The sequence below is a fragment of the Salvelinus fontinalis genome, chromosome 22 (assembly GCF_029448725.1).
Source record: "Salvelinus fontinalis isolate EN_2023a chromosome 22, ASM2944872v1, whole genome shotgun sequence".
NCBI lineage: Eukaryota > Metazoa > Chordata > Actinopteri > Salmoniformes > Salmonidae > Salvelinus > Salvelinus fontinalis.
The window spans coordinates 28,955,873-28,969,028 of NC_074686.1; the positions used below are offsets into that span (position 1 = coordinate 28,955,873).

Sequence of the window (13,156 nt, forward strand, 5' to 3'; positions counted from 1 at the left end):
ACAAACATTTATTGTGGAAGTGGGAGTCCTGGGAGTGCATTCCGACGAAGATCAGCAAAGGTAAGTGAAGATTTATAATGCTTTTTATGAGTTTTGTTGACTGCACAATTTGGCGGGTAACTGTATGGCCTCCTTTTGTGGCTGAACGCTGTACTCAGATTATTGAATATTGTGCTTTTGCCGTAAAGCTTTTTGAAATCTGACACAGCAGTTGCATTAAGAACAAGTGTATCTTTAATTCTATGTAAAACATGTATCTTTCATCAAAGTTTATGATGAGTATTTATTGTTATTTGACGTGGCTCTCTGCAATTTTTGGAGGCATTTCTGAACATGGCACCAATGTAAACTGAGGTTTTTGGATATAAATATGAGCTTTATCGAACAAAACATATATGTATTGTGTAACATGAAGTCCTATGAGTGTCATCTGATGAAGATCATCAAAGGTTAGTGATTAATTTTATCTCTATTTCTGCTTTTTGTAACTCCTGTCTTTGGCTGGGAAAATTACTGTGTCTTTCTGTGATTTTGCAGTGATCTAACAAAATCGTTTGTGGTGCTTTCGCTGTAAAGCCTATTTGAAATCGGACACTTTGGTGGGATTAACAACAAGATTACCTTTAAAATGGTATAAGATATATGTATGTTTGAGGAATTTTAATTATGAGATTTCTGTTGTTTGAATTTGGAGCCCTGCACTTTCACTGGCTGTTGTCATATCATCCCGTTAACGGGGTTGCAGCCATAAGAAGTTTTAACTGACTTGCCTAGATAAATAAATTGACTTAAAAAAAAAAAATATGACAGTTTAAAATAAATAATTCAGGTAGCCTAGTGGTTAGAATTTTAAGGTTGCAAGATCAAATTCCTGAGAAGATAAGGTAAAAATCTGTCGTTCTGCCCCTGAACTGTTTGGCCGTCATTGAAAAAAATAATTTGTTCTTAACTTGACTCGCCTAGTTAAATAAAGATAAAATAAAAACAAATAATTGTATAAAAAAAGGGGGAAACTATATTATTCTATACTAATACAATTGCTCTGAGAAAGACATGTTGTACTACTTTTTTTCTCTCAAAAAGTTAGAGGTCAAATTTTTGACACCCTTGTTTTCATTACCTTTCAATACCTCACCTTGTGAGGATAATGACACTGAGACTTTTTCTAAAAAGTTTAATGAGTTTGAGAACACATTGGGAGGGATCTTAGACTATTCCTCCATTCACAATCTATCCAGATCCTTGATATCCTTAGTATGTGCTTATGGACTGCCCTCTTCAATTCAAACCACAGTTTCTCAGTCTCTGGGTTTAAGTCCGGAGACTGAGATGGCCATTTCGAAATGTTGTTTTTTTGTTGCCAATTTCTTTGTGGATTTTGATGTGTGCTTGGGGTTATTGTCTTGCTGGAAGATTCACTTGCGGCCAAGTTTCAGCCTCCTGGCAAAGGCAACCAGGTTGTTGGCTAAAATATCCAGGTACTAGGTAAAGTTAATGATGCCGTTGACCTTAATAACAAGGGCCCCAGGACCAGTGGAATCAAAATAGCCCAATAACATCAAAGATCCACCACCATATTTTACAGTAGATATGAAGTTATTTTCTGCTCATGCATTCTCATTTCGATGTCAAACCCACCACTGGTATGCGTCGCCAAAGAGCTCTATTTTCATGTCATCTGACCAAAGCACCGGTTCCAATCCAAGTGCCAATGTCATTTATCAAACTCCAGACGTTTACATTTGTTGGATGACATGAAAACAGAGCTCTTAGGCCATGCACACCAGTGGTTGTGCAAGTGGATCTTCCAGCAAGACACTAACCCTAAGCACATATCAAAATCCACAGAGAACTGGTTAATTGGACATAAAAATCAACATTTTGAAAACAGGTGTGTCAATTTTGACCCTTACCTTTCTGAGAGAAAAAAAGTATTGCTTGATAAACAAAATCTCTTTCTCTGAGCAATAGTAGTTGTCAAAAAAAATGGTATAGTCATTTTTGCTCATCTTTATCAAGGGGGTGTGAATCACTTCAGACCCCACTGTAGGTGTATGTACTGTATATATGCATGCAGGTGAGAGGGAGTTAAGTCCTCATTCCCACCGTCTGCAGGAGGTCTGGGTTTGAGTCGCAGGGAGGTGCGGAACCTCGTGCGGTCGTTGAAGCTCCAGCTCTTCTGCACCTTCCCGGGACTGGTGGCTTCTGGGACATTCTCCGTGCTGGGTGACTGGCGGAAACTCGTCCTGGGAGGCAGTGGGGACGCCTTGCTCCGTATTGCCTGGGACGAACGAGAGTTGTTCATCCGCATCCGGTCTCGAAAACCTATTTTGCTGCTGCTGGAACAATGAAGGAACAATTAACCTGTTTATTGAATTAACTACCACTATTATCTGCCACTTAGGACATCCTTAGAGTTCTGTTGTGTGATTTTCCTCATGACTGTAGGTCCATAGTGTCCAGTGTTTTAGACCCTGAGTTTAGCCAATCAGCAGAGGAGCAGTCCCAGGTAGCTAGACTATGTTAGCTAGCAGGTACAGACAGCAGTACACTAGACAGTGTAGCTACTGATTACCATTACACATTAAACAGTCACACCGAGCTGAGTCAGTGACCAACAAAGCAGACAGAGAACAACAGAGACAGATATTCAGACTGGGAAATTACAGACGTGATGGAGAGACAGACTGACTGACTGACTGATATACTGACTGACTGATTGACTGACTGACTGGTTGACTGACTGACTGACAGAATTACTTACTTACTGACTGGTTGACTGACTGACTGGCTGGCTGACTGACTGGCTTACTAAATGGTTGGCTAACTGGCTGACTGACTGACTTACTGAATGGTTGGCTGACTGGCTGGCTGCCTGGCTGACTATCAGTGGGTGGGGGGCAACACAATAACTCCTCTGTGTCATGTTAACATGTTAAAGTCACAAAGTATTTCCAATATCACACATCAGTGAACGATTAGAAACATGTTGTTGTTTACGCCTGTAGTTTACACCGAGATACTCCTTGTTTGTGCGCTGGCCTGCCATTTAAGTTAATATTTAAATAGCTGAAAGAGCATTAGGGGAAATAGCATTTCATATGTTGGAGCTAAAATGCTCAGGTTGACTTAGAAGGGGAGGGTGGACAGAGTAAGATGTTGAATTACTGTTAGCCCTTTGGGGGGGAAAGTAAATAAGTGAGGCTGAATACAGCTTAATCCTTCAAAGACATGCACGGTATACTGAGCAAGTATAAGAGAAACATTTTAGCAGACGAAAGGGAAAACTCTATTAGGGGAGAGAAATGTTTTTGTATGGGTTAAGTGGATAAGATTTGCAAAAGTACAACACGCATGTGATTACATTGCATGCATGACCATTTGAATCCTCTCTCCAGAAATCACTACAGAGCAGGATTGATCAAAGAAAGCATGCATGAAAAATGTGCACTTAACAATTAATGGTCATGCAACTGTATTAAGAGGACAGCATGCATGACTTTCTAAATATTTGATCTTTGGAACAACCTTCTGTCCAAAATATCAAATATATTATTTTTAAAAGTCTGTCAAATCTGTAATTGTGAGAGAAGGCCAATGCTAACATTAGATCCACATGAACCATGAAACATTCCTAAGAATTCCTTTGTTCTCCAATAAACAACGCATGGTTTAATGTGTCCTCCAGTTCACCAAAAACAATGTTAAACCAGGCAAGACAACTGTTAATAGTTAACAGAGTTATCCTCTGAACAGAACACCCCATCATTCTCTCACACAGTAAAAGCTCAGTCAAAGAGTTCTACGCCAGAGCAGTGTATGTTTCCCATTCTCAAAGATCAACTAGAAAATGTGAATATCAGTTGGACAAGATGGTGCCGAAGATGATGGCTGACGTTTTACATTCCCGTAACCAATTGTGCTATTTTGTTAATTTTTTGCATTGTTTGTAACTTATTTTTTAACTTATTTTGTACATAATGTTGCTGCTACCGTCTCTTATGACCAAAACTAACTTCTGGACATCAGAGCTGGGATTACTCACCACTAACTGGAAGAATCTTTCTCCTTTAACGAGTCCGACAAGAAGGATATACTGCTGTCCCGGGAACAGGCCCAGATCCCCGTCATTTGCGTAAAGAAAAGAGGACGCAGTCCGGGCTGCCTTTTGAGAATCCGTATGGCGAGTGAGTAAACTCCCACTGCCTTCAGTTCTACTTGCTACCATGCAATCATTGGAAATAAAATGTATGACCTAAGATTACGATTATCCAACGGGACATTAAGAATTGTAATATCTTGTGTTTCACCGAGTCATGGCTAAACAACAACATGGATAATATAGAGCTGGAGGAATTTTTTATGCACCCCCAGAACAGAGAAGCTACGTCTGGTAAGACGAGGGGTGTGTGTCTTTTTGTCCATAACAGCCGGTGCGCAATGTCTAATATTAAAGAAGTCTCAAGGTATTGCTCACCTAAGGTAGAGTACTGTATGATAAGCTGTAGACCCCGCTATCTAACAAGAGAGTTCTCATCTATACTATTTGTAGCGGACCACACTCAACCAACTCTATAAGGCCATAAGCAAACAAGAAAATGCTCACCCAGAAGCTGCACTCCTAGTGGCCGGGGACTTTAACCTGTTTGGGCTGCAAAGGGCAGTATTGAGTAGCCAGATAAAAGGTGCCCATTTCAAACAGCCTCGTACTCAATTCTTGCTCGTACAATATGTATATTATTATTACTATTGGATAGAAAACACTATCTAGTTTCTAAAACCGTTTGAATTATTTATCTGAGTGAAACAGAACTCATTCTGCAGCACATTTCCTGACCAGGAAGTGGAAAGTCTGAAATCGAGGCTCTATTCTTCTTCCTGCCTATAAATGGGCACGAGACCTATTAGTATACAGGCACGTCATACACCTTCCCCTGGGTGTCAAGAGGCTGTGAGAGAAGAAATGAGGTGATTATCTTGGTCTGAGATGGAACACATCATCTCACATCATCATAGGCGACTATTATCTCCGGCTTTGAATTTATTTGATACATGTCACCATATCATCGTAAAGTATGTTTTTTCAATATAGTTTCATCAGATTATTGAACATTTTTCGGGAGTTTTGCCGTGTTCCGTTCTCTTCCGTTTGTTGACATGGAGAGATTCGAGGCGCTTGGCTAGCGCGCTTGCTAAATGAAGAGGGAAAGTTGCCGTTCTAAATCCAAACAACGACTGTTCTGGACAAAGGACACCTTGTCCAACATTCTGATGGAAGATCAGCAAAAGTAAGAAACATTTTATGATGCTATTTCATATATCTGTCGTAGTCGTCGGCGCCCAAGTGTTTCTGGCTATTGTGCTAAGCTAATATAACTATACATTTTTTTTCGCTGTAAAACACTTAATAAATCGGAAATATTGGCTGGAATCACAAGATGCCTGTCTTTCATTTGCTGTACACTATGTATTTTTCAGAAATATTTTATGATGAGTAATTAGGTATTTGACGTTGGTGCCTGTAATTATTATGGCTGCTTTTGGTGCAATTTCTGATAGTAGCTGCAATGTAAACTATGATTTATTCCTGAAATATGCCCATTTTTCTAACAAAACATATGCTATACAATAAATATGTTATCAGACTGTCATCTGATGAAGTTGTTTCTTGGTTAGTGTCTATTTATATCTTTATTTGGTCGAATTTGTGATAGCTACTGATGGAGTAAAAAACTGGTAGAGTAAAAAAAGTGGTGTCTTTTGCTAACGTGGTTAGCTAATAGATTTACATATTGTGTGTTCCCTGTAAAACATTTTAAAAATCGGACATGTTGGCTGGATTCACAAGATGTGTACCTTTCATATGCTGTATTGGACTTGTTAATGTGTGAAAGATAAATATTGAAAAAAAATATATTTTGAATTTCGCGCCCTGCACTTGAAGTGGCTGTTGTCATAAGTGTACCGACGCCGGGCTGCAGCCATAAGAAGTTAATGCAGGCAAACTTCAATCAGTTTTGCCACATTTTTACCAGCATGTCACATGTGCAGCCAGAAGACAAACAACTCCAGACCACCTTTACTCCACACACAGAGATGCATACAAAGCTCTCCCCTGCCCTCCATTTGGCAAATCTGACCATAATTCTATCCTCCTGATTGCTGATTGCTCATGCTTACAAGCAAAAACTAAAGCAGGAAGTACCAGTGACTCGCTCAATACGGAAGTGGTCCGATGATGCGGATGCAATGCCACAGGACTGTTTTAGCAAAACAGCACAGACTGGAATATGTTTTGGGATTCATCCAATGGCATTGAGGAGTATGCCACCTCCGTCATCAGCTTCATCAACAAGTGCATCGACGACGTCGTTCACACAGTGACCGTACATACATATTCCAACCAGAAGCCATGGATTACAGGCAACATCCGCATCGAGCTAAAGGCTAGAGCTGCCGCTTTCAAGGAGCGGGACACTAATCTGGAAACCTATAAGAAATCCTGCTATGCCCTCAGACGAACCATCAAACAAGCAAAGCGTCAATGCAGGATTAAGATTGAATCCTCTACACCGGCTCTGATGCTCGTCGAATGTGGCAGGGCTTAAATAAACTATTAAGGACTACAAAGGGAAACCTAGACGCGAGCTACCCAGTGAGGCGAGCCTACCAGACGAGCTAAATGCCTTTTATGCTCGCTTCGAGGCAAGCAACACTGAAGCATGCACGAGAGCACCAGCTGTTCTGGATGACTGTAACGCTCTCGGTAGTCGATGTGAGCAAGACCTTTAAACATGTCAACATTAACAAAACCGCGGGGCCAGATGGATTACCAGGATGTGTACACAAAGCATTCGCAGACCAAATGGCAAGTGTCTTCACTGACATTTTCAACCTCCCCCGGACTGAGTCTGTAAAACGTACATGTTTCAAGCAGACCACCGTAGTTTCTGTGCCCAAGGAAGTGAAGGTAACCTGCATAAATGATTACCGCCCCGTAGCACTCACGTCAGTAGGCTTGAAGTGCTTTGAAAGGCTGGTCATGGCTCACATCAACAGCATCCACAACGATACCATAGACCCACTCCAATTCGCATACCCCCCCACTGATCCACAGATGACGCGATCTCAATCGCACTCCACACTGCCCTTTCTCACCTGGACAAAAGGAACACCTATGTGAGAATGCTGTTCATTGACTACAGTTCAGCTTTCAACACCATAGTGCCCACATCACTAAGCTAAGGACCCTGGGACTAAACACTAAACACTCTGCAACTGAATCCTGGACTTCCTGACTGGCCACCCCCAGGTGGTATGGGTAGGCAACAACACGTCTGCCACGCTGATCCTCAACACTGGGGCCCCTCAGGGGTGTGTAGTTAGTCCCCTCCTGTACTCCCTGTTCACCCATGACTGCGTGGCCAAACACAACTCCAACACCATTCTTAAGTTTGCTGACGACACAACAGTGGTAGGCCTGATCACCGACAACAATGGGACAGCCTATAGGGAGGAGGTCAGAGAACTGGCAGTGTGGTGCCAGGACAACAACCTCTCCCTCAATGTGAGCAAGACAAAGGAGCTGATTGTGGACTACAGGAAAAGGCGAGCCGAACACGCCCCCAGTAACATCAGTGGAGCGGGTCGAGAGTTTCAAGTTCCTTGGTGTCCACATCAACAACGACCTATCATGGTCCAAACGCACCAAGACAGTTGTAAAGAGGGCACGACAAAACCTTTTCCCCCTCAGGAGACTGAAAAGATTTGGCATGGGTCCCCAGATCCTCAAAAAGATCTACAGCTGCACCATCAAAAGCATCCTGACTGGTTGCATCACCGCCTGGTATGGCAATTGCTCGGCTTCTGACCGTAAGGCACTACAGAGGGTAGTGCGTACCACCCAGTACATCACTGGGGCCAAGCTTCCTGCAATCCAGGGCCTATATAATAGGCGGTGTCAGAGGAAAGCACCCAAGTCATAGACTGTTTCTCTGCTACCGCACAGCAAACCGTACTGGAGCGCCAAGTCTAGGACCAAAAGGCTCCTTAACAGCTTCTACCCCCAAGTCATAAGACTGCTGAACAATTAATTAAATGGCCACCGGACTGTTACATTGAACCCATCTATGCATAGTCACCTACATGTACAAATGACCTCAACTAACCTGTACCCCCGCACACTGACTCAGTACCGGTACCGCCTGTACATAGCTTCCATACTGTTATGTTATTGTGTTACTTTTTATTATTTTAACTTTAGTTTATTTGGTAAATATTTTCTTATCTTCTTGAACTGCACTGTTGGTTTAAGTGTAGGGGGCAGTATTTTCGTTTATGGCTATAAAACGTACCCATTTGAAGCCTATTTCTCAGCCCCCGAAACTAGAATATGCATATAATTGTCAGATTAGGATAGAAAACACTCTAAAGTTTCCAAAACTGTCAAAATGTTGTCTGTGAGTTTAACAGAACTGACATTGCAGGCTAAAACCTGAGGAAAATCCAATCAGGAAGTGCCTCTGTTTTTGAAACCTCTCTGTTCTTATGCATCCCTATCACCCATTTAAAGGGATATCAACCAGATTCCCTTTTCTATGGCTTCCCTAAGGTGTCAATAGCCTTTAGACATAGTTTCAGGCTTTTATTTTAAAAAATGAGCGAGAACGATCACATTGCGTAAGTGGATAGGTGGGGGCTCTCAGAGTGAGTTGTGTGTAACAGAGAAAGGCGGCCATTGTTACTCCCGGTCCTAGTGAAAAACCAACACTCCCGGTTGATATATTATCGAATAGATATTTGAAAAACAACCTGAGGATTGATTATAAAAAAACTTTGACATGTTTCTGTGGACATTATGGATATTATCTGGAATTTTTGTCTGCGTTGTCGTGAGCGCTTTTTCCTGTGGATTTCTCAGCATACCGCGCGAAACGAACGGAGGTATTTGGATATAAAAATATCTTTATGGAACAAAAGGAACATTTGTTGTCTAACTGGGAGTCTCGTGAGTGAAAACATCCAAAGATCATCAAAGGTAAACGATTAATTTGATTGCTTTTCTGATTTTCGTGACCAAGTTACCTGATGCTAAGTGTACTTAATGTTTTGTCGAGCGATCGATAAACTTACACAAACGCTTGAATTGCTTTCGCTGTTAAGCATAATTTCAGAGACGACAGGTGGATTAACAAAAGGCTAAGCTGTGTTTTGCAATATTGCACTTGTGATTTCATGAATATGAATATTTGCTAGTAATATTATTTGACTATGGCGCTATGCTATTCAGCGTTGCTGATGACAATTATCCCGGATCCGGCATGGGTGGTTCAGAAAGGTTAAGGGCTTGTAAGTAAGAATTCCACGGTAAGGTCTACACTTGTATTTGGCACATGTGACAAATACATTTTGATTTGATTTGATGTCAAATATACCAAATGTCAGCCATTTCTAACCTGAGTACCATCGGCAATGACAAGTGTCTTCCCACTCTGCTCAATTTTTATTTTTATTTTTTTATTTCACCTTTATTTAACCAGGTAGGCAAATTGAGAACACGTTCTCATTTACAATTGCGACCTGGCCAAGATAAAGCAAATAATCATCAATGATGAGGCTAAAACCAACTTCTTACTCAAAAGTAGAACATTTCCAGAGACACACACACCGCACTGGGCCAGAAGGCTTTGGGACCCTCAGGCAGAGTGAGAAAGGGTGATGGGGGGGTGGGGGGTGCTGACGTGCCCCGTGCACAGGCTTGTCACCGTGGATACCTCTGCTGTTTGCGGCCAGTGTGAATCCGGAAGAGACTCGGCTTTTTCGAAACGAGCTGACTGAGGAGACACACAAGGCAGAGGTAGATAGGGTGAGGAAGAGGAGGATAGGAGAAGAGGAAGAGAGAGGAGAGGCCGGGTGAGGGGTGCAGAGGAGAAGAAGAGGAGGAGAGGAAGGGCGGGTGAGGAAGAGGAGGAGAAGAGGAAGAGCGGGTGAGGGGTGCAGAGGAGAAGAAGAGAAGAGAAGGAGAGGAAGAGAAGAAAAGAAAAGAAAAGGAGGTGAGGAAGAGGAGAGGTGAGGAAGTGGAGGAGAGGAGAGAGGAGGAGAGGAAAAGAGGAGGAGAGGAAGAGAGGAAGTGAGGAAGAAGAGGAAAGGAGGTGAGGAGGAGAGGTGAGGAAGAGGAGGAGAGGAGAGAGGAGGAGAGGAAGAGGAGAAGAGGAGAGGAAGAGGAGGAGAGGTGGTGAGGATGAGGAGGAGAGAGGAGAAGAGAGAGGAGGAGAGAAGCGGAAGTGAGGAAGAGGAGGAAAAAGAGAAGAGGAGAGGAAGAGGAGGAGAGGTGGTGAGAATGAAGAGGAGGAGAGAAGTGGAAGAGAGGAGAAGAGGTGAGGAAGAGGAGGAGGAGATGTGTACGGAGGTAGTGAGATTATAAAGGTGAAGATGGGAGGAGAAGAAAAGTAAAGGACAGGGTGAAGTGGAGTAGAAGACCAGTACTGCCTCTCATCAGTCTAAAATGGCTTCCTTTCCTAGTCTCCTTTCACGCTGAAGGATTGCCAAGTGAAAGCATGTGTCCCTGTTGGCCCCCAACATATTGCTTACCCCTACACTTCCTTTGTTTTCAGACCAGACTAGATGAAGGAAAGGAGGCAAAGAAAGCAAGCCATATCAATTTATTGAGAAGCACCCCATTGAGGAGGGAGGTAAGGAGTAGGGATGTGTGAACGGAGTGTGTTGAGTTGGGGATATAGTGTAGGCAGCCAGAGTGCATGCATAGGAAGCAGTTCACTTTAGTATGTCCATGATTAGACTGCAGCCGCCTTTCCAGAATGTCTAAGTAATTAGCTCCACACCTATCCATTGTCTTCTTGACTTGAAAGGCACACTGCCATCAATGTGTGTTATTAATGTATTTATGTAGATGCAGTACTATTTAATCTACAGTATGAAAAAATATCACCGGTTCATACTGAGGGGCTACAAGACCAAACATATACCTTGGAAAACATGGCATGTTATTGTATGTATTAACAGGCATGTTATTGTATGTATTAACAGGCATGTTATTGTATGTATTAACAGGCATGTTATTGTATGTATTAACAGGCATGTTATTGTATGTATTAACAGGCATGTTATTGTATGTATCCGTCATGCTGGGTTGTGCTGTACTGTTTTTCTACTGCCATGTTGGAACATTGCCTGTACGATCACAGCACCACTTCCTAGCATGTTGGAACCATGCCTGTACGATCACAGCACCACTTTCTAGCATGTTGGAACATTGCCTGTACGATCACAGCACCACTTTTTAGCATGTTGGAACCATGCCTGTACGATCACAGCACCACTTTCTAGCATGTTGGAACATTGCCTGTACGATCACAGCACCACTTTCTAGCATGTTGGAACCATGCCTGTACGATCACAGCACCACTTTCTAGCATGTTGGAACCATGCCTGTACGATCACAGCACCACTTCCTAGCATGTTGGAACCATGCCTGTACGATCACAGCACAACTTCCTAGCATGTTGGAACATTGCCTGTACGATCACAGCACCACTTCCTAGCATGTTGGAACATTGCCTGTACGATCACAGCACAACTTCCTAGCATGTTGGAACATTGCCTGTACGATCACAGCACCACTTCCTAGCATGTTGGAACCATGCCTGTACGATCACAGCACCACTTCCTAGCATGTTGGAACCATGCCTGTACGATCACAGCACCACTTCCTAGCATGTTGGAACCATGCCTGTACGATCACAGCACCACTTTCTAGCATGTTGGAACCATGCCTGTACGATCACAGCACCACTTCCTAGCATGTTGGAACCATGCCTGTACGATCACAGCACCACTTTCTAGCATGTTGGAACCATGCCTGTACGATCACAGCACCACTTTCTAGCATGTTGGAACCATGCCTGTACGATCACAGCACCACTTCCTAGCATGTTGGAACCATGCCTGTACGATCACAGCACAACTTCCTAGCATGTTGGAACCATGCCTGTACAATCACAGCACCACTTCCTAGCATGTTGGAACCATGCCTGTACGATCACAGCACCACTTCCTAGCATGTTGGAACATTGCCTGTACGATCACAGCACCATTTCCTAGCATGTTGGAACCATGCCTGTACGATCACAGCACCACTCCCTAGCATGTTGGAACCATGCCTGTACGATCACAGCACCACTTCCTAGCATGTTGGAACATTGTCTGTACGATCACAGCACCACTTCCTAGCATGTTGGAACATTGCCTGTACGATCACAGCACCACCTCCTAGCATGTTGGAACATTGTCTGTACGATCACAGCACCACCTCCTAGCATGTTGGAACCATGCCTGTACGATCACAGCACCACTTCCTAGCATGTTGGAACCATGCCTGTACGATCACAGCACCACTTCCTAGCATTTTGGAACCATGCCTGTACGATCACAGCACCACTTCCTAGCATGTTGGAACCATGCCTGTACGATCAAAGCACCACCTCCTAGCATGTTGGAACCATGCCTGTACGATCACAGCACCACTTCCTAGCATGTTGGAACCATGCCTGTACGATCACAGCACCACTTCCTAGCATGTTGGAACCATGCCTGTACGATCACAGCACCACTTCCTAGCATGTTGGAACCATGCCTGTACGATCACAGCACCACTTCCTAGCATTTTGGAACCATGCCTGTACGATCACAGCACCACTTCCTAGCATGTTGGAACCATGCCTGTACGATCACAGCACCACTTCCTAGCATGTTGGAACCATGCCTGTACGATCACAGCACCACTTCCTAGCATGTTGGAACCATGCCTGTACGATCACAGCACCACTTCCTAGCATTTTGGAACCATGCCTGTACGATCACAGCACCACTTCCTAGCATGTTGGAACCATGCCTGTACGATCACAGCACCACTTCCTAGCATGTTGGACCCATGCCTGTACGATCACAGCACCACTTCCTAGCTTGATGTGTCAGAGAGAATGCAGAGACACACACATTCAGAAGACAAGAACAAACCTGCAAGGGACTTCTGCCTTCCTGAGAACAGGGTTGATGGAGGGATGGCATGGAAGAGAGAGGGATGATGGAAGAGAGAGAGGATGAATGGATGAGGGTGATGGAGTTGACATGAGGATGA

At 43.4% G+C, this 13,156-nt stretch overlaps 1 protein-coding gene across 1 annotated transcript in view; it reads right to left on the reverse strand.

Moving 5' to 3' along the window:
- The window catches only part of LOC129820153 (potassium voltage-gated channel subfamily KQT member 4-like), a 238,091-nt gene that overhangs the window by 20,319 nt on the left and 204,616 nt on the right, over positions 1-13,156 (reverse strand). The window contains exon 10 of the mRNA XM_055877089.1: positions 2,107-2,336. Coding sequence (XP_055733064.1) covers positions 2,107-2,336 — 230 coding nt within the window. The remainder of the gene's footprint in view (positions 1-2,106; positions 2,337-13,156) is intronic.